This window comes from Chrysemys picta, chromosome 1 (assembly GCF_011386835.1).
Source record: "Chrysemys picta bellii isolate R12L10 chromosome 1, ASM1138683v2, whole genome shotgun sequence".
Lineage (NCBI taxonomy): Eukaryota > Metazoa > Chordata > Testudines > Emydidae > Chrysemys > Chrysemys picta.
Genome location: NC_088791.1, coordinates 216,175,401 through 216,201,491, shown reverse-complemented (window position 1 = coordinate 216,201,491; position 26,091 = coordinate 216,175,401). Strand labels below are relative to the sequence as shown.

The 26,091-nt window shown below is 40.1% G+C and overlaps 1 protein-coding gene across 29 annotated transcripts in view; it reads right to left on the bottom strand.

Moving 5' to 3' along the window:
• The window catches only part of SH3KBP1 (SH3 domain containing kinase binding protein 1), a 335,079-nt gene that overhangs the window by 137,158 nt on the left and 171,830 nt on the right, over positions 1 to 26,091 (bottom strand). For 19 of the 29 annotated variants that reach the window (XR_010596566.1, XR_010596530.1, XR_010596542.1 and 16 more), the window contains 3 exons: positions 19,687 to 19,816; positions 13,907 to 13,981; positions 2,784 to 2,980 (listed from right to left, as the gene is read on the bottom strand). Coding sequence is in view for 22 of the 29 variants with exons in the window: in XM_008170230.4 (XP_008168452.1) it covers positions 2,784 to 2,980; positions 13,907 to 13,981; positions 19,687 to 19,816 (402 nt within the window). In the remaining 7 variants the exon portion in view is untranslated. The remainder of the gene's footprint in view (positions 1 to 2,783; positions 2,981 to 13,906; positions 13,982 to 19,686; positions 19,817 to 26,091) is intronic. The other 10 variants (XM_065579672.1, XM_065579733.1, XM_065579687.1 and 7 more) reach the window with 1 other exon arrangement.

The following is a 26,091-nucleotide window of genomic DNA, read 5'->3' as shown; positions in this document are numbered from 1 at the left end:
TCTAATTTTTATCATATAATTATAAAATAAATTAATTTGAATATAAATATTGTACTTACATTTCAGTGTGTCGTATATAGAGCAGTATAAACCAGTCATTGTCTGTATGAAATTTTAGTTTGTACTGACTTCGCTGGTGCGTTTTATGCAGCCTCTTATAAAACTAGGCAACTATCTAGATGAGTTGATGTCCCTCCCTCCCCCCGGAAAACCCCCAGAGAACCACTGCTCTAGCTGCTAAATGTTGGGTGCGTATGGTAAGTGTTATGCAAGCATTTCCTACTTGCAGCCTGAGAAGTTACTAAATACAGGAAATAAAGTATTCTAACTGCAAATATAATGTAATCACATTCCATTAAAATATTTGTTAAGGAAAATGTGAATACAGAAGAAGGATGGTCTTGTAATTAAGACACCAGGCTAAGACTCTAAGGATTTTGGATTAAATTCCTGGCTATGTCGCAGACCTCCTGTCTGACCTTAGACAAATCACTTTTCAGTTCCCCATCTGCAAAATAGGGATAATGATACTTCCTGCCCAGTAAAAGGTGGACTGAGACCTTCTCTCATTTCACAAAAGCCATTTAATATCTACCAGATGGACACCTCAAATTTGACCATATTAGATGAGTGACTAAAAGGTGAACAAGTCTATATCCTATTTTATACAGAGCCCATTTACCAAAACTGTCTGTATCTTTACAGAAAACTATCATATGTAGGCTTGGCAGAATTAAATTTTTTAAATATAATATTGAAGGATAATATCAAAATTTATTTTTAAGCTTATTATTTTTAAATTTTCTCAGTTGTGGAACATTGCGGGATGGGGTGTCAGACAATTATTTAATGACTGTAGACACTGAAATAAAAAAAGCTTTATAACCATTAGAACAGTCAATACCCACATGTCAAAACATGCAAAGTAAACATCCTTAAATAAAAAAGTTCTAAAGCAGCATTTTTATTTTATTTTATTTTTTACTTTACTGATCTGTACATTTCAATTATTATTGATGGAAATACTTTTTTTTGTTGGTTTTTGTGTGCATGGAAATCAAAGTTTACCAACATTCACAGATAAAAATAGAATTCTCCCAAGCCTAATCATATGGTATTTGCAGAGCACTGCAGTTTGTCAATTCCAAGCCATCTGAATCAGATGTGGATAATTGAATACTGAATACCTCTACAGTTCTGGTTAAGGTCCATATGTGCATCATTCACAGGTGAATGTGTATATAGTAATCATAAACAAACACTATTTAACATGCAAATACTGACTGCATCTAGCTCATCAGAATATCTGCAGGCACTCAGAGTAGTAGCTGTATTAGTCTTTATCAGCAAAAACAACGAGGAGTCCTTGTGGCACCTTAGAGACTAACAAATTTATTTGGGGATAAACTTTCGTGGGCTAGAACCCACTTCATCGGTCCATGCATCTGAGGAAGTAGGTTCTAACCCACGAAAGCTTATGCCCAAATAAATTTGTTAGTCTCTAAGGTGCCACAAAGACTCCTCATTGTTTCTGCATGCACTGTATTTGTTTTCTTTACCTATATATCTGCTGGAAATGAACTACTAAACATATACATTTTCTAATGTAATAGGAAAAGTTTATGACCCCAGACCAGGACAGCACTTAACTACATGCTTCATTTTAAGCAGAAGCTTAAATCCTATTGACTACAAGTGTTTTTCTAAAGAAAGATGCTTTCTTGAATTGGGGCCTACACTAATCCAGTCCTAAGCAGCTATCACGATCAACCTTTCATTATCCCATTCTGGTGGTAGTAACAACCTCTTTCAACATTTTAAAACAGCACATATAAATGTTTACATTGCAGAAGAACCTAATTTGAATTTTACCAAAGATAAGCAGAATTCCAAGCATGCATAAGTCTATCAAAACCAAGCCTCACTTATCAGATTATCCATACACATTAGATAAATATAATTGCTTATAAAGGTGAGGGGAAGGATTTTGTGCCTTTTTCACTATGGTACATACTTCATTATATACAGAAGGCATGAAAAAAAAGCTAAAAAGCTTCCCCCCTCCCCCCTGCTGCTTATTAGAAATATTAAGTCTTGTCTTCTTGTGTCTCTGGTTCTCCTTGGAGACTAGAGAATGAAGGGACCTCTCTGAGGGCTCAACTGAAAGGGTGAAGGTGTTTGAATCTTTAACAAAGAGTTTTCCCCCAAAAATGTTAATTGGGATCTTCTTTATATGTCACACAAACAAAAGAATAGCAACAATTTGCACCCTCTGCAGGTTCCCTATAAAAAGTTTGCCCAATGCATTTTTTTAAATGAATATCCAAAGCACCAAGTTAAAAGTTAAATTCTGTAGGTACTTTTTGACGTTTCCTTTTTGACAGCCTGATGGTGGTACAGTGACTTTATGCTGCCATGCTCCTTTACATAAGAACTGGGCATTATTATTATTTGTGGTGTCATATGGGTAACCACAGCTCTAATACAGACTCTGAAGTCTTATTCCCTGCACTGGTAGTTATTTAGAACAAAGACCAGTGGGTGGAGGTGTGAGCACAGGAATAAAACCTTCACTGAAATAACATTCTTCCAGGCAATTAAGTAGATGGGTTATTACCAACTTCACAGGAATCTATTTTCCTGCACTTGGCACAACAGATGACAAAAGGACTCAGTCAAAGTAAGGAATAGGAAAGAAACCATAAAGCTGTCAGTTCTACCTTATCATAAAGTTGAGTACTTTGGGGATGACAACCATGACAGAATTAAGTTACAATATGTACCTTTTCTACTGGTGGAAAGTCATTTTCTACTTCTATTGACCTTGGTCGTAGCTTTATTGGTTTGTCTTTGAAGATATCTCCAAAACCAATCCCCTTGACCTTTTTGGGTTGGATTGCTGCTGCTCCATTGGCTCCTTCTGATTTTGTGCTGCTTGAGTCACCACCATCACTCTCAGAGCCTGTAGCATCTCTTAAACCTGCCAGAAAAGGTGGAAGGGGGGAAAGAAACGTTAGATATGGAGCTTGACAATATTTTAAAAACAGAAAATGGTGCTCAAAGCAAATAGCAGCTTCCCCCACCCCCAAATCATAGGTAAAGTGGGTGTCCTATCTTTGTGCCAAGTACTCATTCTAAGTTTTTTTTGTCATCATTTTCCCATACCTCTTAGAACTTCTCTCAAACCACAAAACACACACACACACACACACACACACACACACACACACACACACACACACACACACACACACTCTTCCAATATCAAAACATTATCCCTGAAGGCCACTGCTATACATCAAAATATCCTTCTTCCCTAGACACAGAGCACTCAAAAGAGAGTCTAAGAAATTAGAATTAATTTCAGTTCTAGTTCAGCTATCATACTTATGGCACTTAAAATTCAGGAGTCAGACCAGATATACTGTACTTTAAATCTGTATGACTCATGTCAAGCCAATTTTGCAATTAGTATCTAAAGATACATTACCTAAAGGGAAAATATAAAGCTAAAAGCTGTTTAAACAAATTTGCAATCAAATATGTGGCATAATATTATCCCTTCTGAAGAATTACATCTCTCTGTAGATTAGACAGCCTTGTAAGAAAAGCACACATGCACACCCTCCTCTAGGAATATAATAAATCAAAATTGACATTCCAATTTGCTTTACCAGTCTCAATGAACAGGAAAATCCAGGCTTACCTGAAAATTTCCTTTATTCAAGTAATAAGGTCCACAGTTCTATTACAATGAGTATTTTAATTTCAGTCTGCTTGTAGTTCAAGGGCAGAACCAAAACGGTCAGTAGGGAAGTGTCAGCATAGGCAGATGACACACCGCACTATCTATCCTTCCTCACACACAACCACACCACTACCATCAAGACAGCCCAGTACTTGGATGAAAGCAGCTCTTGGATAAAGAAGAGCTGTCTAAAGCTGAACTTGAGCAAGACAGCGATGATGCTGGTGCGCAGAAGAGAGTATTCTGAAGAGCTTCGAGCCTCAGTGCAGTTTCCATTGGTAGAAGATACACACCCACAGTTGGTCAATTCAGTCCGTAGCTTAGGAGTAACTCTTGGATTCCTCGCTAACACTGAGCTCTCACATAGTAGCATCTGCATGTAATGCTTTCCATTTCTGCTTGGCTAGGAAACTCCATCCCATCCTCGTGGATGAACACCTGGTCTTTGTCACCTGTCAGATGGACTACAGCAATGTGATATACTTGGGCATGAAGCCTTCAGCACTTAGGAAAATCCACTGGTGCAGAATGCTGCAGCGCATCTCCTCTGCAACACAGGCTACCTTGAACATATCAAACCTGTCCTCCACTCTCTCCCCTTTGAATTTCTAATCAAGTTCAAGGTCACAGTCTTTATCTTCAAGTCACTCCCTGGCCTGGGCTCAAGGTATCTAAAAGATCATCTATAAAGCTCTGGGGTGAAGAGTGCTTGACAACTACATTCCTCTGGCACAACAGAACTCTCAACAATAAGAGTAAAGCTCATTTGTGTGGGAGACAGAATGTTCTCCAGGGATGTTCTGAGACTGTGGAGTGATCTCTCTCAGGAATTAAGGACCATCACAAACACCACCGCTTTCCACTCCAAATGCAAGGCACATTTCTTTCACCTTGCCTTCTCTGACATAAACACATAGCAACAGATACACTGATATTAAAAAAAAAATACCTTACCAAACCTAGACACTCCACCGCACACACTTTGGGGAGAGAATAAGAGACCAAACATGTGACAGCTGTGTAGTCACATTGCTAATTGCACTACTGGAAGACACTCAGATACTAGGGTGACGAGCATGGTATAAAACCCAATAGAGAATAGATTTGAATGCCCTGCCTCTTGAAGTTCTCTCCAGTTGAGGAAACTTCCACAACCAGGATAACGCAAATCTTCTTTCCTAAATTACAGATCATGTTAAATACACTTTGAGGGAAAAACACAACAAAGTATTCTACTGCAGATCATAGTAAATTCTACCTAATGACAATAAACCCAAATCCTTGGATGTCGATTTCCATCTCTATTCTGAATGATCATTTGTCTTCAGGGCAGCTGGATATGTGAACCTTATTAAAGAAAGGAAATTTTCAGGTAAGCATGGATACATTTCCCCATTTTTCTTAGTGCTAATTAAAATGGGTTTTCATAGTACGGTGCCTCCAGGATAGGAAGCAGGATCATCTCTTAAATATAGATATCCAAAACCAAGTAGATTATATATCTCCTCCATCTTTCCCTGGATACCAACGCATGGAGAAGACTTCTTCCAAAACAAAGGGAATGGCGTTAGCTGACACTGGATGACCAATATGGTGAATGAATGGCAGACTAACACATCTTATTATAGGAGATATGACTATTCTGCCCTGCGATTGCCAGTTCTCCTAAGGACTGGATGGTGACACACAACTAAAGCAGGGCTATTTTTTTGAGTTTACTTAAGGAATGAATGCTATGACAATTGTGAGGACTACTGGGCTGAAATTTAAATACAATATTGGGTCTCATAGAAAGCCCCAAATTTCAAATTAAAATACCCTCATCTGATTGGCGATAGTAGCCATTGGGAGGCCTGCTCTAATGGATAGGAAATATGGTGACACTTGCTGCAGAGGTTCCATTTGGGTAGTGAGATAAGGAGCAGGATGAGGTTACAAGGTTATGCTCTATGACCTTGTGAGGTTGGAATAAGGTTGATGCCTTAAGGAAACATTAAATATTGGGATATATATAAAGTTTCCTTTTCTTGACCATACTGCTAACATTATACTACAGAGACCTGACCTGTATGTGGGACACTCATATTCCCATATTAAGGTCCTCCTGGAGGAACTTGAAGTTATGTTTCACTGATTTAACATGATAGTTAAGCTTTGCCCCATCTCGCAGAGTAAGTTTTATTTGCTGACTTCTCTCGCTTGAGGTCCATGGGAGCAAAAATCACTTCCTCCAACTATTCATTTTGCAGCTGTCTGGTCGGATCCTTTGTGAGAAGGACACCTCCAAAAATCCACTGCTAGGTTAATCAACCTGGAGAGCCAAACTCTCTTCAGCCAGAAACGCATAAACAGTATCACTACTGTTCTTATCTTCTCTATTGTCCTGGGAAGCTGTGGAAAAGGCAAGAAAGCATAGCAAGGACTTTGCGTGACATCACTCACCACCTCCTCCCGTGTGTCCAGACACAGAGAGGCACTTTATTTACTGTTTCCAGGTGCAAAGCAGTTGATCACCAGCTGACCAAACTGACTGATGATGTGAGAGATATTATTGGGTTTAGAAGCTGGTAAGGTGCTGGTTTGTCCCCAGACCTTGAAGGACTCACTGCCATACCCAGAGTCTCTTTCCAGGCACAGTTTTATGTTCCAAACACAGGCAAAACAAAAACAGTTCATTGGTGCACCCTGGATTATAGCACCTCAATCTTTCCTGCTTCAGGGCCTACTGCAGGATTCTTCTTTGCTCTTTTCACAGAGCACTGCCTCCCAGCTTTCTCCCTGGAAGCCATCCTCCCCTCTCCCCGCCACCCCTGTTGATTCCCATTGCCTTCCCTCTTGGCACTGGAGAAACCAGGGACCTTCCTGTTGCTCCTCTTTCCTTACTGACAGCCTGGCTCTTCATAGCCCCAGATGCTGCTGCCCCCCCTTAATTGACCAACCGGGAGCACCTGTTCTAGCACAGGGGAGCTGGACCTGCTTCATTTAAAAGGGCCAGCCACCCTGTGACAGAGGCACTCTGATAATCCAACTTCTGCCATGTAAATCTTGGTGTTCATCTCCCCTTTGGTGGGGAGTGCACCTAGAGACAGGAGACTTTGTTCTGCCAAGAACAAGCAAATTTCTCTCCGAGGTAGGGCTGAATGTGTTCTTGCTAGTCATTATGAAAACCGTATTGGACACACTGACTGTCATCACTAGAACAGGTCTGTTATTCATGGAAGAAGCCATGCGCTCAGACATCAATTCATTATAGTGTTCCAGCTGGTGGATGCTGTACCCTCTTTTTCTGGTGCCCATTCCCTGAACTGAATTAGGAAGGTCCCCTAAAAAAAATATTAATCTGATTCTCTAAATTCACTAGCGGTGAGAGCAGATAACATACAATTGGAGCTAGATCTTTGCAAATGGATAAGATAGGGTAAGATGCAGTGACAGTACCCGGAATTACTGGATATAGGTATCATATGAACTCATTGAACATGCCTGTGTATGAGATCAGAATTCCCATAGGCTCCGATAAAAATTGGATTTTTGTTTCTGTGACACCACTTGTTTTCCATTAGGGGCAATCTTCATCTTCTGTAACATTTTTCTGAGATGAGACCCCTGTATCTGATAGCATTCCTCCTCATCCCAGGTCTGTTATTGACTTTCCAGGCACAATGTATTTGTCCCAAAAACAAGATACTCCAGGAACTGTGTCACTCAACTTTTCTCTGTACAGAATCCAGATCAGAAAAATTGTCTGGGAAGAGATAAGTGAATTTCCTTCTTCCCTAAAGCCAATATTATTTCTACCATAACGCCGGAGAGACACTCTGGGAGCACATATAACATCAAATGGTAATGACTGAAATTGGGAAAAAATAAAAGGCTGCCATTCATCTGCAAATTGTAAGAATTGTCTAAGGATGGTTAAATGGGAATGCTTTGAAGACAAACCTCTATTAAGAGCTTCCTAGGGTACTCCCATGGACACTGTCCAGTGACCGTATTTGATCAAAGCTACAGGTACTGTTGCTTCAAAACTGAGAGAACCTAGCATTACTCAGGGGTCTATCTCCGGAAAGAGCTGATTGGGAGATCTTCAGATAGCTCTGGGGCAATGGAGGGCAACTACAGACCCTACGCTTGTTCTAGCTGCCTGACAAAAAAGTATTCTTTCCTGTTGTACTTCATGGACTGCTTCAAGTTGCCATATGATTTGTACTCCCTTCTATAACGTGTGTCCGGAGTCAGGATTGTCAGTCGAATTTTCTGATTACTATGTGGCCACAGGTAAAAATCTCCCCCAGTTAGAAACACTGAGTCCCTGACTACCAGGGAAAATAGCTACTTTATTTTCAATAAGGAAGGAGCAGAAGACACAGGCCTTTCCTTTTGCTTCGGACTTTTCTTTGCCTGGCTCTATCCCTGAAGCCCATAGGTGCACCAGCTGCTGCCAACGCCTTAGAAGGGGAAGCAGAACTAAGGGGACAATCTCCCCCAAAATCAAATGCAGCCTTTGGGACACAGCTGGGAATTAGACAAACACATCATGGAACTGAATGGTTAGTCTAAAAATCTGAAATAAAGTTTGGCATTTTCCTCAGAAAAGCTCTGCTGCAAGGAGGGCTGGCTAAAAAACTGAAGCGAGTGCCAGGAGGTAGGGCATTCCCCCTCTGACAGCCACTAATAGCTCTGGTTCTACGCACTATTAACATTCACCTGTTGAAACTGGGAGAGGAGCAGCAGCAAGAAGTTAAATTTCCCAAACCTGACTCTAGGAAGCTAGACCTTTGTCTACTATCTATGAGAAGGTAGGGGACTGCAGACATACATAAAATGGTATAAACATGTTCACAGCCCTAATGTGTTAGACAATTTAGTACTCATACAGGTAAGAGTTTAACAACACTATCTCTAGAGGCAGCTCAGATCTAATTCTTTCTCAGAAAACCACAGCTGTGTCAAGGCATTTCAAGACTTGACCTATAACACTCTTGCTATTTGTCTGAAGTCTCCCTGGAGCAAACTCTCCAAATTGTGCCAAACTATAGTGGATTTGAGATTAGCACAAATGGGGATTAGAAGGACCACCAGATTTAATTCACTAACAAACAATATTCCCAGAGTTGTGCTGGCATCAGTCCAGGATTCTGGAACACAAAGATATATTCAGACTTGATAATGGGTTGTGTAAGCTCAAAATGTAAATTTTATCACAGCTGTTTATTTTTGTTTTAACTCTATTCAAAACACAGGAAAAATAATTGTTTCTAAATGTAAATAAGTGAAAAGGCCAAAAAGAAAACGCATTTTCAAGCTTCAAAGAAAATTCTCTTTTAATGTATTGTTTAGCAATTTCATTTTTATTCTTTGTTCTGTACTGCTACTCTTTATTTCATGGTATTGGCAAAATCCCCAAACGTAACTGTGGCAGAATGTTTCCGCCCTGCCTCCCTGATGCCCTCTAAGCTTTACCAGACCGAGTGGTATAAAGGTCAGCTGTTCAGAGGCAAACACCTGAGACAGCTAAGAGATTTTCCTAATTTGGTCTGGCATCCAGAGAGAAATGCTGTCAGCTGTGTTTAATGGGATAAAGGGGAAAACTGTGTAAATGGAGCTTGTTTCTCACCCTCATTGACTTTTAAGGAAGATAGGAAGAGAGGGGAGAAGTATATTCTTCCCCTCTAGCAGAGATTGGCAGCATGGGATTGTGGAACTCTTGGCTGGTGAATTTTCATGGGATGGGTGGTTCCATTGTGACAGCCAGATGATTATCTTGTCAAGAAGTGAAGCAGGAAGGGTCCTTCCTTCCTTCCAACTGGCAAGCAGGAGAGAGCAGGCACACAGCGCGCACACACACACACACACACACACACACACACACCCCCCACCATGATTTTTTTGTTTGTTTTTTTTGTGTGTGTGTGCACCCAGCACTCATCTTTGGCCTTGTTTTCTGTGAATATCCTGTGTTTCTCTGATGCTAGGTTCATGCTGCCTCTCAGTAGTATTAAAAAAAAGGAAAAGCAGTTTATGTGAAACTTTGATTTAAAATATTGGTTCAGAACAAAGTTACGATTATAAATAAACATTTTGAAAAACAAACACATGCTTTATAACCAGAGCAAAATAGTAATTAAAAAAGCTTCTGCTGCAGTATACAGAACATACAAATTGAAAATGTAGTCTATCCTCAGCATTACTCATTCATTTATTTATTATCATCAGATATATTCCTTCAGGAGATGTAATTTTGTAATCCAAACATTGTCATTTCCTTTCAGCATGTTCATTTTCCTTAGCACAATGATTCTTGCTATGTGACAAGCAGCCCCGAATTCTTTATGCCTTAGCAAGAAATCATGCAGGGTAAAGGGGAGTGGTTTCCTGCACCACAGAGCAGCATGCATTAGACGTGCAGTGTGAGCATAACTCTGAATTCTCTTTAGCATGAATTTTGAGCCATCAATATTGAAGCTGGTGGCTTTTTTCCATTCCCTATAAACGGTCACAGAGTATTCTCACAATTTCATTTTAGACTGGTTTTACTGTGCTTCTGCCTGCTGCCTTCTTGATTTCTGAATTATATTCATCCCCCTTGTTCTGAGTGGCTGCAGGAACACATTGCTTACACTACATGAAGGGACTTGTAACAACCACAATCATACAGTATTTCTTCCTGACAGCCATAAAAAATGGTCTATTATGAGCCTGATAAAACATTTTCTGCGGGTGGGTTCTTGAATCTTTGGAAGAATTTTTTATGCATTTCTCCCTCTCCACCACTGTTTTTTTCCCTTTCTCAATCTGCACATTTGTTTTCGAGACAACATTTCTCAGTATGCTAATTCTTATTCAGGAAAATTGTGCCTTACGAAATTTTAGCACTGTTGTTTCCTCAAATGTTACTTTACATTGTAGCATCTGTGTATTAGTTATATTTTCTCTTTAGTAAGTAAATACTGTAAGCAAGTTAAGAGACATTGGAGAGAAATGGAAAAGGTTAAACCTCTCCTTAAATTTGCTAAAATTCATGATTTTTTTAAAAACTGTGTGCATTAACTTTGTTCATATGATGAGATATTTCAATAGTATTCATATTACAAATAGGTAATGAATCATGTATTGCTTTCTTTGAACTCTGACCAGCAATAGTTACTCAAGGACTAGAAAATATTTTTTTTTTCCTTTTAAAAATGTGTAAACTGGTGGAAGAGTAGAAAGCACAGAAGAAAAATTACTCACTGGTAATTCTGTTTGTAGCAATGCTGTCTTCTTCTATCACACTAAACAGCAGCTATTACTGACAGCATTATTGCTCCACCTATCAAGGCAAAGTATCTGTCCATCAAGGCATTAAATACGTGCCAATCTGTCCACTTCCTTCAGTTACAGCACTTCCAGAGGAAAAGAAAGGAAAAGAGAGAGAGGGAGAAATTAAGATGGTAAAAATAAAACAATTCCAAGCAGTATTCTCTGAGGAGGCACAGGAGGAACGTAGGATGGGAGAAGAGAGAACGGCAATATACAAAATTACTGGTGAGTAATTTTCCTTTGTCGTATATCCCTCTTCAACCATCCTACCCAGCAGCAGCAATTTCCCCAGCATGCTAGAGTTGGGCTTACTGTATAGTGGAGCTGGCCATACCTCAGGGCCAAAAAGTGATGTCAGCAGATGAGGAGAGATCCAAAGATAATGCTGAACATAAATGCAAGGAGATGATCTTACAAATTTCAGTGGCAGTGTCTCAGTCCTTGGGGCTCAAAAAGTGCTGCTGCACCCTAACTGAATGGCATTTAACAATTTTAGGACATGGTAATTTAGCCTGGTCATAGGCTAACAGAAAACAATTTTTAATCCACTATATTCATGTCCCCCTTTTATTATGACTTTAAAAACAAAATGAGCAACTCTTGATTTTCATAAAATCTTGAATACAATGGAGAGGTAAAAAATTCTGAGCTTGCCTGAAGGCCTGGGAATAAAGTTTCCTCTGCTGTGAAAGTGGCAATCAAGACACGTTTTAGGAAGAATAGTGAGTTCCTTAACATATCCGTGTGAATTTACTTTTGAAATTAACTCATGGAGAAGTCAAAGAACTGTCCTATTTTCAAGTAAGATTTCAGGAACAGGAGAGAAATAATAATAAAACTCAAATCCTTCATTCCGTGGGCTATCGTGACTACAATTAAATAGGCTTTCTTAAATGAAAATATCTTTGTGGAGATGTCCAAAGGGTTTGAAAATGGAGGAATGAGCATCTGAAGAATCAAAAGAACACTTTGTCTAAAACCAAAAGCCATTGGGTAGGATATGAGAGGAGGCAGGTTTAGCACAACCTCAGTACGGCCGCTCTGGAAGAGAGAAAGTAAAAGTCAGTATAGAGAAGGAGTCTTGTCTGCAAGATGAGCTGCTTAGAGAAATAGGCGGGAGAATGATGAAATACCCCCTTTGGGCACCGAATCACAAGAGGGCATCTCTGAAAGCACTTGGGAGACCAGATTCTTGCCTTGTCTCAACCTGCCTAAAGAGGCTTATCTGTAGGAACCTCTTTTCAGCTTTCTAGCTTCAAATCCACAAATGGATAGCCACAGAGGCCATGGATCTGCCTGTAAGTCTAGCATTGTCAAAAGCAGCATCACAGAGATAGGAAGTTGCGTGGGAAGAATCTGAAAGAATACAGAAGACCTCACAATTAAATACCAGAGAAGGGGCCACCAAGGAAGAAGGCAGAGGAACCACAGGCCAAGTGGATTGCACCAGCTGGGTTGAGAGCATTTTTGAAACATGAATGGGAAAGAGGAGCCACAAAAAGAAATGAATGCCTGCAAACGGACAGCCCATGAAGCCACTGCTGAGGAGGCAGCACCCTCTTTTGGGAGCTGAGCACCAGCAGCTGCACTGATCCAGGAAGAAGGGGGAATGGTAAAAGCTCCAGTCACTAAAAAACCAACTGTGGTGGATGAGAGGCAGCAGAGCAGGGGACTACTGCTCCAGCAGACTCGGAGCGTAAGAGGGATTGTCCACTGACAAAGGAAGTACCTGGTCCAAAGTCTCTGGGAGGCGGGAGAGCAGCAACCCACAGCTATGTGGACGGGCAGAGTAAGGGTGGGGAAGGATGAAGACCAGGGAGCATTGTCCTGTGCAGACAGCCTGCATTGGAGGGAAGCACATGCCAAGCTAAACATGAGACCTCTGCGTAGGGCCCAAGTAATGACCACTTGTTTCCCTAGAGTCAGAGAGTGGACAAGCCCAAGGGGTTGTCGTGGTGATACTTGATCTCTGACTGCTAGAGTTCTGCATGAGAGAGCAGTTTGTGAGAAGCCGGGGATTTCTGTCTTCCTTTCCTCCTCTCTTCTCTGCCCATCTGTGTCTTTGACTTTCATCTTCGTATTTTCTGCCTTATTCTGAGAGCTAGAGTTGCAGTGGGAGGAGAAAAAGAAAGGAGGAATATTAGGAAAGCATGTGGAATGAAACATGCACACCGTGCTTCCAGGATAGAGGAGCAAAAAGCCTGAACATTAAGTGAGCAGACTGGTGCTTAGAAACTGGCCTAGACTAACAGATCTTTTACCTTCTTCCTTAATGGTACAGTATATAAAGCCATAATGCTGCCAGTAATTGCTATCATGGACAGGAAGACGGATGCACAATCAAATGTAATTTATTTCATTTTTAAAGAACGCAGGGTTTTCTCTTTAAAATTCCTTTACACTTTTTTCTTTAAAGAAAAATATATTTTATATGTTCAACAATCGTTGTATGCAAGTTTCTTATAAGTAAAAGCAACAACACACTTCAGAGAGTATGGTTACACTCCAGAAACCTACACCTCTCACATGGCTGAAATCATCAGACCAAAGGCTTTGCATCCCACTCCACATCTATGGCCTAAAACCAACACAACTGACAGCTTGTTGCGTGCTCACATACATTGTATAGATATATACACATATACATGCACAGAGAGAATGAGAACACTTTCTCATTACACTACAATCATGGCATTTGTCAGCAGCAAATAAAAGTTAGCTCACAGACACATCTACAGGTAGTGCAGCCATAAGTGAGTAATGGTGATACACTTTACAAGTGTAGATGAATCAAACATATATTGAGGAGTAAGACTTCATCTTTAAAATTGCCTCTTGAATTTTAAATACACTCACTGTTATAGCGTCTGTAGCTGTCAATCTTTGCTTGTGCCACTCTGTATAGAACTGTCCCATGAAAGGCAGACTTTCCTGACAGCAAATGAAAGAAAAGAAGGAAAGAGGAAACAGAAGAGGGGAAGGAGAGATCGAATGATGGTAAAAAGAAGGTAGAGGAAGAGTTTTTAATCTGTACTTTCAATTACTAACATTTTAAGAGTTCTATTAGCAAAATGAGACCATTAGCTGCACTGAATGTACATGAAATTAAAAATATTCTCACTGCATGTATGTCAGATAGGGAAATCTCTCTTGATTTTGCTAAAGCCACCTTGGTTGAGTTATATAATGTATTGTTTCCCATAATCTCTAATGGCCAAATGAGAGAAAATTTGGCCCATAAAGTTTTATTTTACATGTGTGAATGAACAGAAAAAATGTGCGTCTCCTTTTTTGTCTCTATCTGAGATTTAAAGACAGCCTGAAAAGACTTTTCAAACATTTTTTTCTTGTTTGTTTTTTGCCCTAAGCCCTGTCTATAGTAGGGAAATCCTATCAATATCACTGCATTGACGTACTTACTTATGCCAGTCCATGCCCGATTTAGGCATACTTCACTGGCAGGTCACTGAAATACCATTAGAAATATCAAAAACAACATGTTTTGCTGAGGGATTTATTGAAGGTTTCAGATATTGATTATGAACTTGAACAGTTCTTAACTGAAGGGATGACATGTTGACTCTTGAAGACATTTTTTTAACCCAGTAGTTTATTGAGCTAAATAGGTATTAACAAAAAAACAAACAAAACCTAAAGAGCTTTAAGCAGTCTGAACAAAGACTGCTTCCCATTTCAGTTGATTAAGGCTATGCCTTTACTGCCAAAAAAAAAAAAAAAAAAAAAAAGAGTAGGGTTTTGTTTGTTTGTTTACAGTGAGACAGCTAACATGTTAGCGAATACAGATTTCATTGCATATCATTCTGTCATAGTCCTACCAGTTCTCCAGTAGTCCAAAACATCTTCTAGGGGAAAAAACAGTTAGAACTGTATATATACTGTAATAAACAGGCAGAAAAAAGTATACCAATGAAAACATCCATCGCCATCTGTCTACATAAGCAAGCAACAACAAAAAAGGCACAAAGCCCTTCCTCCCCTCCCCCTTTTGCAGGTCATCTTTAAGTGAAATCTTTTATAACATTCACTCCACTGTTAAGAAAGCAGAGAAGGAAATGTTTGGCTACATGACAGTGAAGAGACAGCTGAAATTTAAAGAAGTTAAGATGTATTACATTGCCTAACTAAATCATTAGCTGCAGAGTCTAACATCAATCTTAGTACTGGCACTCATGATTTCTTAGCGACCCTGGCTAATATGTTTTTAAATATCCAATATATTAAATTAGACCTAGTCATATCTTAACTTACACACACACAAAAGAGATAGCAAGATATATCCAGTAGTCTTTAAATGCTGTGATGTTGCCACAGGCATATTAAAATGACTGTGACATCACCCCCTTCAGATATGACTTTCATTCATTAGGTTATAATATTCAGTTTCATTACACATGACAATTTTCCTGATTTTTTGTTAAGCTGTAATGAGAAGCTGTGGTATTTCAGAATATCCTAAAACCAAATAAACAAATGTTAAGACATCTGAGAAATCTAGCATACACAACTTGTGGATATTATCTACTAACAACAGACAACAACACTTTGAAATCAATAGGACTACTGGAAAAATAAAGAGTTACTCAATATGAGCATGGGTATGAAAATCAAGCCTTAATGAAGTGCTGCTGCTGGCGGAGCAAAAAAAAAAAAAGCCGAGTGCTGCTGCCGGTGGAGCAAAAAAACCCAAAACTGCTGGCGGAGCGAAATATCGGGACACATTGCGTCCCAACCAGAGATCGGTTGGGACGCAGGACAAACACTGAAAAATCGGGACGTCTGGTAACCCTATCTGTAATGCATCTTTGAGGACGGGGGATATTACAGTCATTTTATAGATGGGCCAAACATTTTTTAAATGATCTCTGATCTTGCGAGGCCCTTACTTTCTAAAATGTCAAGGCACCCAGAACTCATTGGGAATTACAGTTTCTCAGCCCCTCTGAAAAACTGGGCCCAACTGAGTTCCAAATAGAGTATCCAAGAAAAGGATTCTGGATTCCTCAATCCAAGTCACTTCTCTAAACTACTACAAAACATTTGCTTGTCCTAAAAAAGGGACACCGCATAAATAAAAAGAGATGGCCCCAAATTCCCATAATTTATATTTTATTTTCTTACATAAAGGAGAGGGAGTGGTATTCCATCAGAATCTCTCTTGGAGCACCAAGGACATACCTTATTCCCTCTGCACTTTCTCCACTCTGAGAGCCTTGAGCACAGCCCCTGTCTGTCTGACCTATGGCACTGGACAATGCTCTCTCCAGACAGTAAATAAGACTTATTAAAAACCAAATCATGATAATATTTTGCATTTCTACAGTCCATTTCACCTGAGGATCCCAAACTGCTTTACAAACCTTGATTAAGCAAACTGCATAGAAGACCTATAAAAGTGGATAAGTATTATTATACCCATTTTTCAGGTGGGGAAGCAGAGTTAAGTCACTGCCCCAGATTACATTATAACTCCCCAATTCTGCAATTGGATCTTCATGGACAGATCTGAGTCTGTGCAGATCCCCATTGACTTCCAAGGCCACACAGACTAGGATTGGGATACAAGTCTGTCATCCAGAGTAAACATCTAAAATCTGACTCTGAGTGTCCTGTGTTATAATCACTAGATATAGTCCATCTCAATCAGTGCTACTCCTGGGCCATGTCTGCACTGCACCACAGCGTGGACGACAGTGGTCTGAATGGCAGAGCACACCATAGTGTTGCGATATAACTGTGCTATGTGGATGCTGCTGGAACGAACTATAAAGTACCTAGTTAGCATTAACACAGTCCTCTTTCAAATAGAACTGCATTCATGTGAACTAGATACATTTTAGTTTGTGCCAGTAGTGTCCACACAGGGCAGCTAGATGGCAACATTTTGGTGTACTTTGCAGTTCACACCTGTAGTCCACTCTATGCTGCAGTGTAGTCAAGCTGCTACAAAGCCTAGAGATGTTATAGTCCTACATGATCCTACCATCCCTCAAGAAACTGCAGCACAAGCATCCCTTGTCTTCCTCCAAGCAAGGAGCAGAATTGGAGGCCTGAAATTAGATCCCTAAGTTAAGTCTCATACTGTCTCCTGATGTATTAATATTTGCTTAATCTACAACTCTTCCTTCTGAAAAAATAGTAAATATGGATATTTTAAGTGGCATTTTCCCACTGATGTGTTTGCCTAATGCCTATCTAATGTATAGATTTTTAATATACATGTTGAGGTACCTGATAAAGCCTTATAAATGGCCATGCATTGATGAGGTAACAGCTGTAACTATTACAAGAACTCAGTCACTCCTTAGCTCCCTTGGAGGAATGTGTATGCATGACTTCCATGTTGTTCCAATCCTGGACTCATTAAAATGGAGAACAAATCTCCCAGTGACTTCAATGGTACAGGATCCGACCCCTAAAGGGATAATGTTAACTTGGAAATCGGCAATTTCTAAAAAATAATTACAGGGACTACAGCTGCGCCCAGTATTCCCTTTGCCTCTATTTGTGGCTTCATAATATTTTTCCATTTTAAAACTATTTTGCTGCTGTCTGAAACACCCACATAAACAACAGTGAAACTGGCTAGCTACTAAGCCTATTCAAATATTCAATTTACACAAAATGAAAAAAACAACATTCTCTCACCCTCTTTCAGACAAAGTAATCTTAGGTATTACTTAGGAGAGAGGTACAAGTGATTTCAGACAAATGTAATTTTTATGTTGATGATGTCCCTTTAACATGAATTTTATAATTGGTAGGGTTTTATCAAGTGAAGAGGCCCACGGGAACAATCTGATTACTTAACTAAATTGGCTACCTCTGTCATTATGGACAGAACTGAAAGGACATAAATAATTTACACTTACTTTCCTTTGTCAAATCTGTTTAAAGCCATTTCTGGGACACTTATTATAACAAGTGAGCACTTAAGACTTAAAATGAAACATTATCAAAGAAAAGGAATGTTTTCCCTCTCGTATAGGAAAAGGGGGGCCCATCCTGTAAATCTACCTACCTATAAACATTTTTATAAAAGTACCCATCAGTGTAGAATCTAGGAAATAAAATACACATTCCAAATAAAAGCGTCTATAAATTAACTTGTGAAATATTATCGACAAATTGGGATTAATTCTATCAAACTTCATTGCATTTATACTGAAAACACTATAATTGCAAGTAGTAATTTTAAAGTGTAGCCTGCCTACATATTGGAACATACAATTTCAATATTACTCCTGGATATTAATTTCCCCCCTGCACCTCTCTTTAAATTGCTGAATATTTTTAAAGCAGTTTAATTTGAGACTGAAGCAGCATTCTCTATGAAGATCATACCAACCCCAAGCATACAGAGTAGGTCACTAATACCTGTCCTTATAAGAAATTAGAAAAACCCTCTTCCAAACACTACACTCGTTTTTTTTATTTTTTTTAAACAACCTTATTTCTGTGGCATAGAATAAAGACAACAAATCTTTTCTAAGTAAAAAAACAAACAAATGTTGCGTTAAGATATTTTCAATTTAAAAAATTCAGAACTACTGGATTTTCACCTCTCATCCATAAGTGTATTATAAAGATTTTGTTCACGTTTGGCAAGTTTAAAAGTTTGGCCTAGTCCCACAAAGGCATCACACTTCATCCAGTTGTGCCTAACTCCTGTACAGGTCTCAAAAGAACACCGCATGACCAAGTATTAAAAATGCTGCAAACAACATATGGCCTGGCAGGGAGCAACTTATCAGGTAAATGTGCACTTATGCTAAAATATGCAAATAATGTTGGAATATTTTTAAAATACAGGCTCTAGTGACCACAGAATTTGGAGATAGCACCAAGAATCTTTACTTGAAGAAACTGAAACGCAGCAAGAGGAGTATCCATTTCATACAGGAGCAGATTTATGCCTCAGGTTATTCTTCTCCTTAATTCAAGGAAAAAGTTACAAATTGGGAGAATCCACTACCAAGCTGACACTACTGCAAACTTAGTTACCAAACATGCTTTTCACCTGCAGCAGTACTGAAAATCCAGGTGAGCGGATGGCGCAGTGGGAGAACCAAATCTGAGTCCCAGTTCTGGCCTTTTGCTCCTTTGGCTAGCAGGGATTGGGAATGATGGATGTGGAAGTAGCATGCTCAGCACCTGGAGGGAGAAAGTGCCGCATGTCCCACACCAATAATTATGAATCTTAAATACCTAGGAGGACTCATTGAATAAGGCCTGGCACTCCTAGCCCCCTGCTAAAATAAATAAGTAAAACCATTGTATAGGCGTTTTGGTAATTTTGTTCAGCTACTGCATGTAAGGACAAAATGGTAGTGTATTTTCATTATGAAATAGAAGCCCTAAAGTTATAAAATGGCATCATTTCCTGGGCCCTTCACAGTTGTAGCTGGATTGGTCTTTAATGCAAAGTGCTATAATTAAGGGGAAGGTGCTAACACCCTTATAGCATCAACAGCCAACCAACCTTTTCCTGGCACCAGCTTTAGAACAAGGCATTCTGAAACTCTTCCAAGCAAGAGATAAGACGATCCCAGCATACCAGCAAGTCAATAAACAAGAGGAGGAAAAACAGATTGACTTGATAACACTTTGTTCCTTACTTGGCTTTATTAGTTGTTCCTCCCGTGCAATTTCCACATCATCAGAATCAACAGAAAGTTCCTTTATGAAGTTGGAAGGAAACATGCCAGTCTTTCCATGCAGAATTCCTTCCCACCAGCCCTCCTCCACCTGCACCAAGACAGAAACAGAACAAAAAGGGGTGTTAATATATACAGCACTTCTTTTATTAAAATGTTTTAAAATACAAATTGTATGAAGAACAAATGTGAAAACACCACTGATTTTGAGCTGTTTGTACACATTTTTACAAGTATGGGATGCACTTTGCATGTGGTATCCATCTTTTTATATGCACGAGATGGATGTATATTATCTGTGCGTGTCTGCAGTTTTTTTATTTGTTCAATCGTGGGAGTGGACAAGCCATTAAATAAAATGACTGAGCAATACTTCACAATTACAGCACGCCAAGTACACTTCACATTTGTAAGAATTCGTTCAACCACCAAGGAAATGCAGCCGTTAAAATACGACAGCTCATTAACTGTGTGCAGTAACACCACACCCCCGGTCATAATAGGATGTGAAAAAGAACACTAACTGAGAAATTCCGTATCTTTACAAGCAACTTCTTTAGGTTTCCACTGCATGACATGACACCACGTATTATGTAAAAGTTAAGGAAACTGCAAAAATGGAGAGAATATGAAGAACAGTACTAATGTGTGTTAGATTCCAAAAGAGTCAACAGGACCTATAGAAATAAATAATAACGGGAGCAAAAGAAGCAAGCAACTTCCTAATGTAATTCTCGTAGAAAATAAATACATCACCTAAAAATGATTCATTCCCTCATGTGTAACCTATCCAATATGAAATGGGAGCATCATACTAGGAAATGACAGTCCCTACATGCCAAATGCCTTTAGGTTATAACATGACAGCAGGGAATGATTTATTCTCTGCATCAGATAAGCATATCTTTGACAGATTAATATCTTCCATTCATCAGACACTGCCCATCCACAAAAAAGTGACAGGAGAGGACAGCTTCAGTCTGTGAAATATCAGTCTCTAATGTGGTTTGACCCATCTCCTTTCTGACAAAAAAAAAAAAAAAAGTTATGAAAACCAGATTCCAACTTCTTTGCAAGTTGTAGCTGTTTATATTTACTAATTTTTTTAAAAACAAAAATTAAAACAGTTTCAGTTATTTGCTAAGAACTCAGCTACATATCAAATATTTGTAAAAGTCTCAAGTTCTTACATTTATTATTTATTTATTTATCATTTATTAAGAACGTATCCAGGATGCCAGCAACAACTTATGGCAAATTTCTCAACCTATAGATGAAGTAGCTGAATCTTAAAACCCAGACATATATTGTGATTTATTTTTGTGTGTGTACTTCCTTTTGATATATTACTATAAAGTACATTTACCAAGTTATTTTTACTTTAGGGTTTTTTTTTCCCCTCCTGCTTCTCGTACAAATTCTTGTCCTTTTAGGCTGATTTTTTGCCTTTAATTTTGAATGAAGTGGCAAATCAATATGGCTATTTTCATTTAACAACTTCAGTACCTTACCATGCCAAAACACCTTGTTCATGCATCAGTAACATTAATGAGATCAAGCACATCTCTAGGAATAATGGCTGTTAGCTAACTGCTGCCTTAGAGAGAAGAAGAAACAAGACATTCTGGGTGAAACAGTGGCCCCACTGAAAGTCAATGGCAAAATTCCTATTACCTTCAGTGGGGCTAGGATTTCAGCCAGTGTTTTCATATGTCCTAGAAAAATAATACTTGTTTGTTTTTGTCTTCTCTGGTCAAACTAAAAAGGCTGGGAAAAACAGAGAGAAAAATAAACAATAGTATTTTCAAAAGCCAGACCTTTCATATAATAATTTTCAAAGAGGAAAATTATAGGGTTAAAGTCCTTAGGTGCACCTTTTAATACTATTCATATATAATATATTTCTATTTATAATACTGTATTATTCATAGAAGACATTATTGATCAAAACTGAACCTTTATTTGTTACCCATACTACCCTAACAGTTACTCAAGTCTGACTTACTGATGACCAAAAGATGAAGCACAATGGAATTATGCAGACCTTTAGGTCCCAATCTCACAAGCAAATAGGATTGAGCCCTTAATGCCTTTTTTCTGTGTGCTATAAAACCAAAACCAGACCAAACAATATTATCGACTTGTATCCCTCCGAAGTAATTTTTTTCTGTATTTTCCTGTTGCATAACACTGTTTTCTAATAAATTAATATCAGTACCATGTCCACACACACACATACCCCTCATCATTATTCACACTTAAATTATCTGCAATGCTTACTGATGACTACTGCATGATATTTCCAGTGTCTGCCCAGTGAGCAAGAGACTAGAGCCAAAAGTGGAATCTTTCCAAAACACTATGCAAAGTGATGTTCACAAAGGATACTGCGGAGCTCCATGTTTTAATAAATATTTTTTTCAACAACTGCCTTATACAATATAGGTGTGCGTATGTGTGTGCATGCACATTTTTATCAACTTTAAACACACTAGTTAGAGATTATTTTGTACAGCAAACTACATATAAAACTGTCTCCGGGATTTAGCAGCCCAAAATGGGGACAACCCTGTGCCATATGGTTTGAAATGATGTGATAATTCTTAGTCAATAAAAGCTTACAAATGGAAATGCATTATTCATGTGAGTAGCCTATCAGAAGGTACAAGTATTCAGTAAAATCTGTTACTGTAGCGAAGTGCTTTCAGGATGTATGCACCTGGGTCCTAATTCTTGCCTAGCATTCATGCACTGTAAAAATCATCCTCTTCTTTTTTTAACCTCACCCACAGAACAGAAAACAGGGTTCCTGTAGTAGAGGAAAGGTTCTTGAATTAATCCATCTCCTATTGACAATACTGTATATACTGTTTTTGGTTCAGCCTGTCTCCCCTCCCCCATTGGTTAAATCTTCTGGCAACCTTAGAATCATAGAATATCAGGGTTGGAAGGGACCTCAGGAGGTCATCTAGTCCAACCCCCTGCTCAAAGCAGGACCAATTCCCAACTAAATCATCCCAGCCAGGGCTTTGTCAAGCCTGACCTTAAAAACCTCTAAGGAAGGAGATTCCACCACCTCCCTATGTAACCCATTCCAGTGCTTCACCACCCTCCTAGTGAAAAAGTTTTCCCTAATATCCAACCTAAACCTCCCCCACTGCAACTTGAGACCATTACTCCTTGTTCTGTCATCTGGTACCACTGAGAACAGTCTAGCTCCATCCTCTTTGGAACCTCCCTTCAGGTAGTTGAAAGCAGCTATCAAATCCCCCCTCATTCTTCTCTTCTGCAGACTAAACAATCCCAGGTCCCTCAGCCTCTCCTCATAAGTCATGTGCTCCAGCCCCCTAATCATTTTTAGGGGGACTCTTTCCAATTTTTCCACATCCTTCTTGTAGTGTGGGGCTCAAAACTGGACATAGTACTGCAGATGAGGCCTCACCAATGTCGAATAGAGGGGAATGATCACATCCCTCGATCTGCTGGCAATGCCCCTACTTATACAGCCCAAAATGCCGTTAGCCTACTTGGCAACAAGGACACACTGTTGACTCCAGTTTCTCGTCCACTATAACCCCAGGTCCTTTTCTGCGGAACTGCTTCCTAGCCATTTGGTCCCTAGGTCTGTAACAGTGAATGGGATTCTTCCGTCCTAAGTGCAGGACTCTGCACTTGTCCTTGTTGAACCTCATCAGGTTTCTTTTGGCCAAATCCTCTAATTTGTCTAGGTCCCTCTGTAGCCTATCCCTACCTTCCAGCGTATCTAGCACTCCTCCCAGTTTAGTGTCATCTGCAAACTTGCTGAGAGTGCAGTCCACGCCATCCTCCAGATCGTTAATGAAGATATTGAACAAAACCGGCCCCAGGACCAACCCTTGGGGCACTCCACTTGAAACCGGCTGCTGGACATGGAGCCATTGATCACTACCCATTGAGCCAGACGATCTAGCCAGCTTTCTATCCACCTTATAGTCCATTCATCCAGCCCATACTTCTTTAACTTGCCAGCAAGAATACTGTGGGAGACTGTATCAAAAGCTTTGCTAAAGTCAAGGAATAACACATCCACTGCTTTCCCCTCATCCACAGACCCAGTTATCTCCTCATAGATGGCAATTAGGTTAGACAGGCATGATTTGCCCTTGGTGAATCCATGCTGACTGTTCCTGATCACTTTCCTCTCCTCTAAGAGCTTCACAATTGATTCCTTGAGGACCTGCTCCATGATTTTTCCAGGGACTGAGGTGAGGCTGATTAGCCTATAGTTCCCCGGATCCTCCTTCTTCCCTTGTTTAAAGATGGGCACTATATTAGCCTTTTTCCAGTCATCCAGGACCTCCCCCCGATCGCCATGATTTTCCAAACATAATGGCCAATGGCTCTGCAATCATATCCGCCAACTCCTTTAGCACCCTCGGATGCAGTGCATCCGGCCCCATGGACTTGTGCTCATCAAGTTTTTCTAAATAGTCCCGACCATTTCTTTCTCCACAGAGGGCTGGTCACTTCCTCCCCATGCTGTGCTGCCCAGCGCAGCAGTCTGGGACCTGACCTTGTTTGTGAAGACAGAGGCAAAAAAAGCATTGAGTACATTAGCTTTTTCCACATCTTCTGTCACTAGGTGCCTCCCTCATTCAGTAAGGGGCCCACACTTTCCTTGACTTTCTTCTTGTTACTAACATACCTGAAGAAACCCTTCTTGTTACTCTTAACATCTGTTGCTAGCTGCAACTCCAAGTGTGATTTGGCCTTCCTGATTTCACTCCTGCATGCCTGAGCAATATTTTTATACTCCTCCCTAGTCATTTGTGCAATCTTCCACTTCTTGTAAGCTTCTTTTTTGCGTTTAAGGTCAGCAAGGATTTCACTGTTAAGCCAAGCTGGTCACCTGCCATATTTACTATTCTTTCTACACATCGGGATGATTTTTTCCTGCAACTTCAATAAGGATTCTTCAAAATACAGCCAGCTCTCCTGGACTCCTTTCCCCCTCATGTTATTCTCCCAGGGGATCTTGCCCATCAGTTCCCTGAGGGAGTCAAAGTCTGCTTTTCTCAAGTCCAGGGTCCGTATTCTGCTGCTCTCCTTTCTTCCTTGTGTCAGGATCCTGAACTCGACCATCTCATGGTCACTGCTTCCCAGGTTCCCATCCACTTTTGCTTCCCCTACTAATTCTTCCCGGTTTGTGAGCAGCAGGTCTAGAAGAGCTCTGCCCCTAGTTGGTTCCTCCAAAACTTGCACCAGGAAATTGTCCCCTACACTTTCCAAAAACTTCCTGGATTGTCTGTGCACCACTGTATTGCTTTCCCCGCAGATATCAGGGTGATTAAAGTCTCCCATGAGAACCAGGGCCTGTGATCTAGTAACTTCTGCTAGTTGCCGGAAGAAAGCCTCGTCCACCTCATCCCCCTGGTCTGGTGGTCTATAGCAGACTCCCACCACGACATCACCCTTGTTGCTCACACTTCTAAACTTAATCCCGAGACTCTCAGGTTTTTCTGCAGTTTCATACGGGAGCTCTAAGAAGTCATACTCCTCTCTTACATACAATGCAACTCCCCCACCTTTTCTGCCTTGCCTGTCCTTCCTGAACAGTTTATATCCATCCATGACAGTACGCTAGTCATGGGAGTTATCCCACCAAGTCTCTGTTATTCCAATCACATCATAGTTCCTTGACTGTGGACGGCAAAGGGTGTCTTCATCTTGCCAAGCCCCATATGCTGTCAGTACTGCTGTCACTCTACATTTTAAGTATAACAACATACATGAGGGTGAAAGAAGATATTTCATTAGCCTACTTCATATATTTATGGGAGGTACATTCCTGTTTAGCCATTTTTACAGAACACATCACCAACCAATGTTATGTGTGCGGGAGAGATAGGTCCAACAGTGAGGGAGCTACACTCAGCCCCTCCTCCACCTAAAATATATGATGATTGGCTATCCTGTGTCTCATATCTGATTGGGTGGCTGTGGAAAACTATTTCTGCAGAACCCACACATATCGCTACTGTCAGTAAAAAGCTTTTTCTCTGAGATTTAAAGATATTAACATTAAATGTTGTTTAATTATTATTAAAAGTACCCCAAAACTCCATCAAAGTACCTTATGAGCTAAGTTCCCTCAAAGTGCATGGCTATCAAGGGCCACACAGGCGGGAATGCTTTCCCCCGGCCCTGAGCTGCTGCGGTGAGAGAGGGCTGGAGTGAGTCCTCTCTCCCCGCCACAGCCCCAGGGCAGCCTGCACCCCAAACCCTTCATCCCCAGCCTCACCCCAGAGCCCACACCCCCGCAAGAGCCCTTACCCCCCTGCACTCCAACCCTCTGCCCAGCCCTGAGCCTCTTCCATACCCCAAACT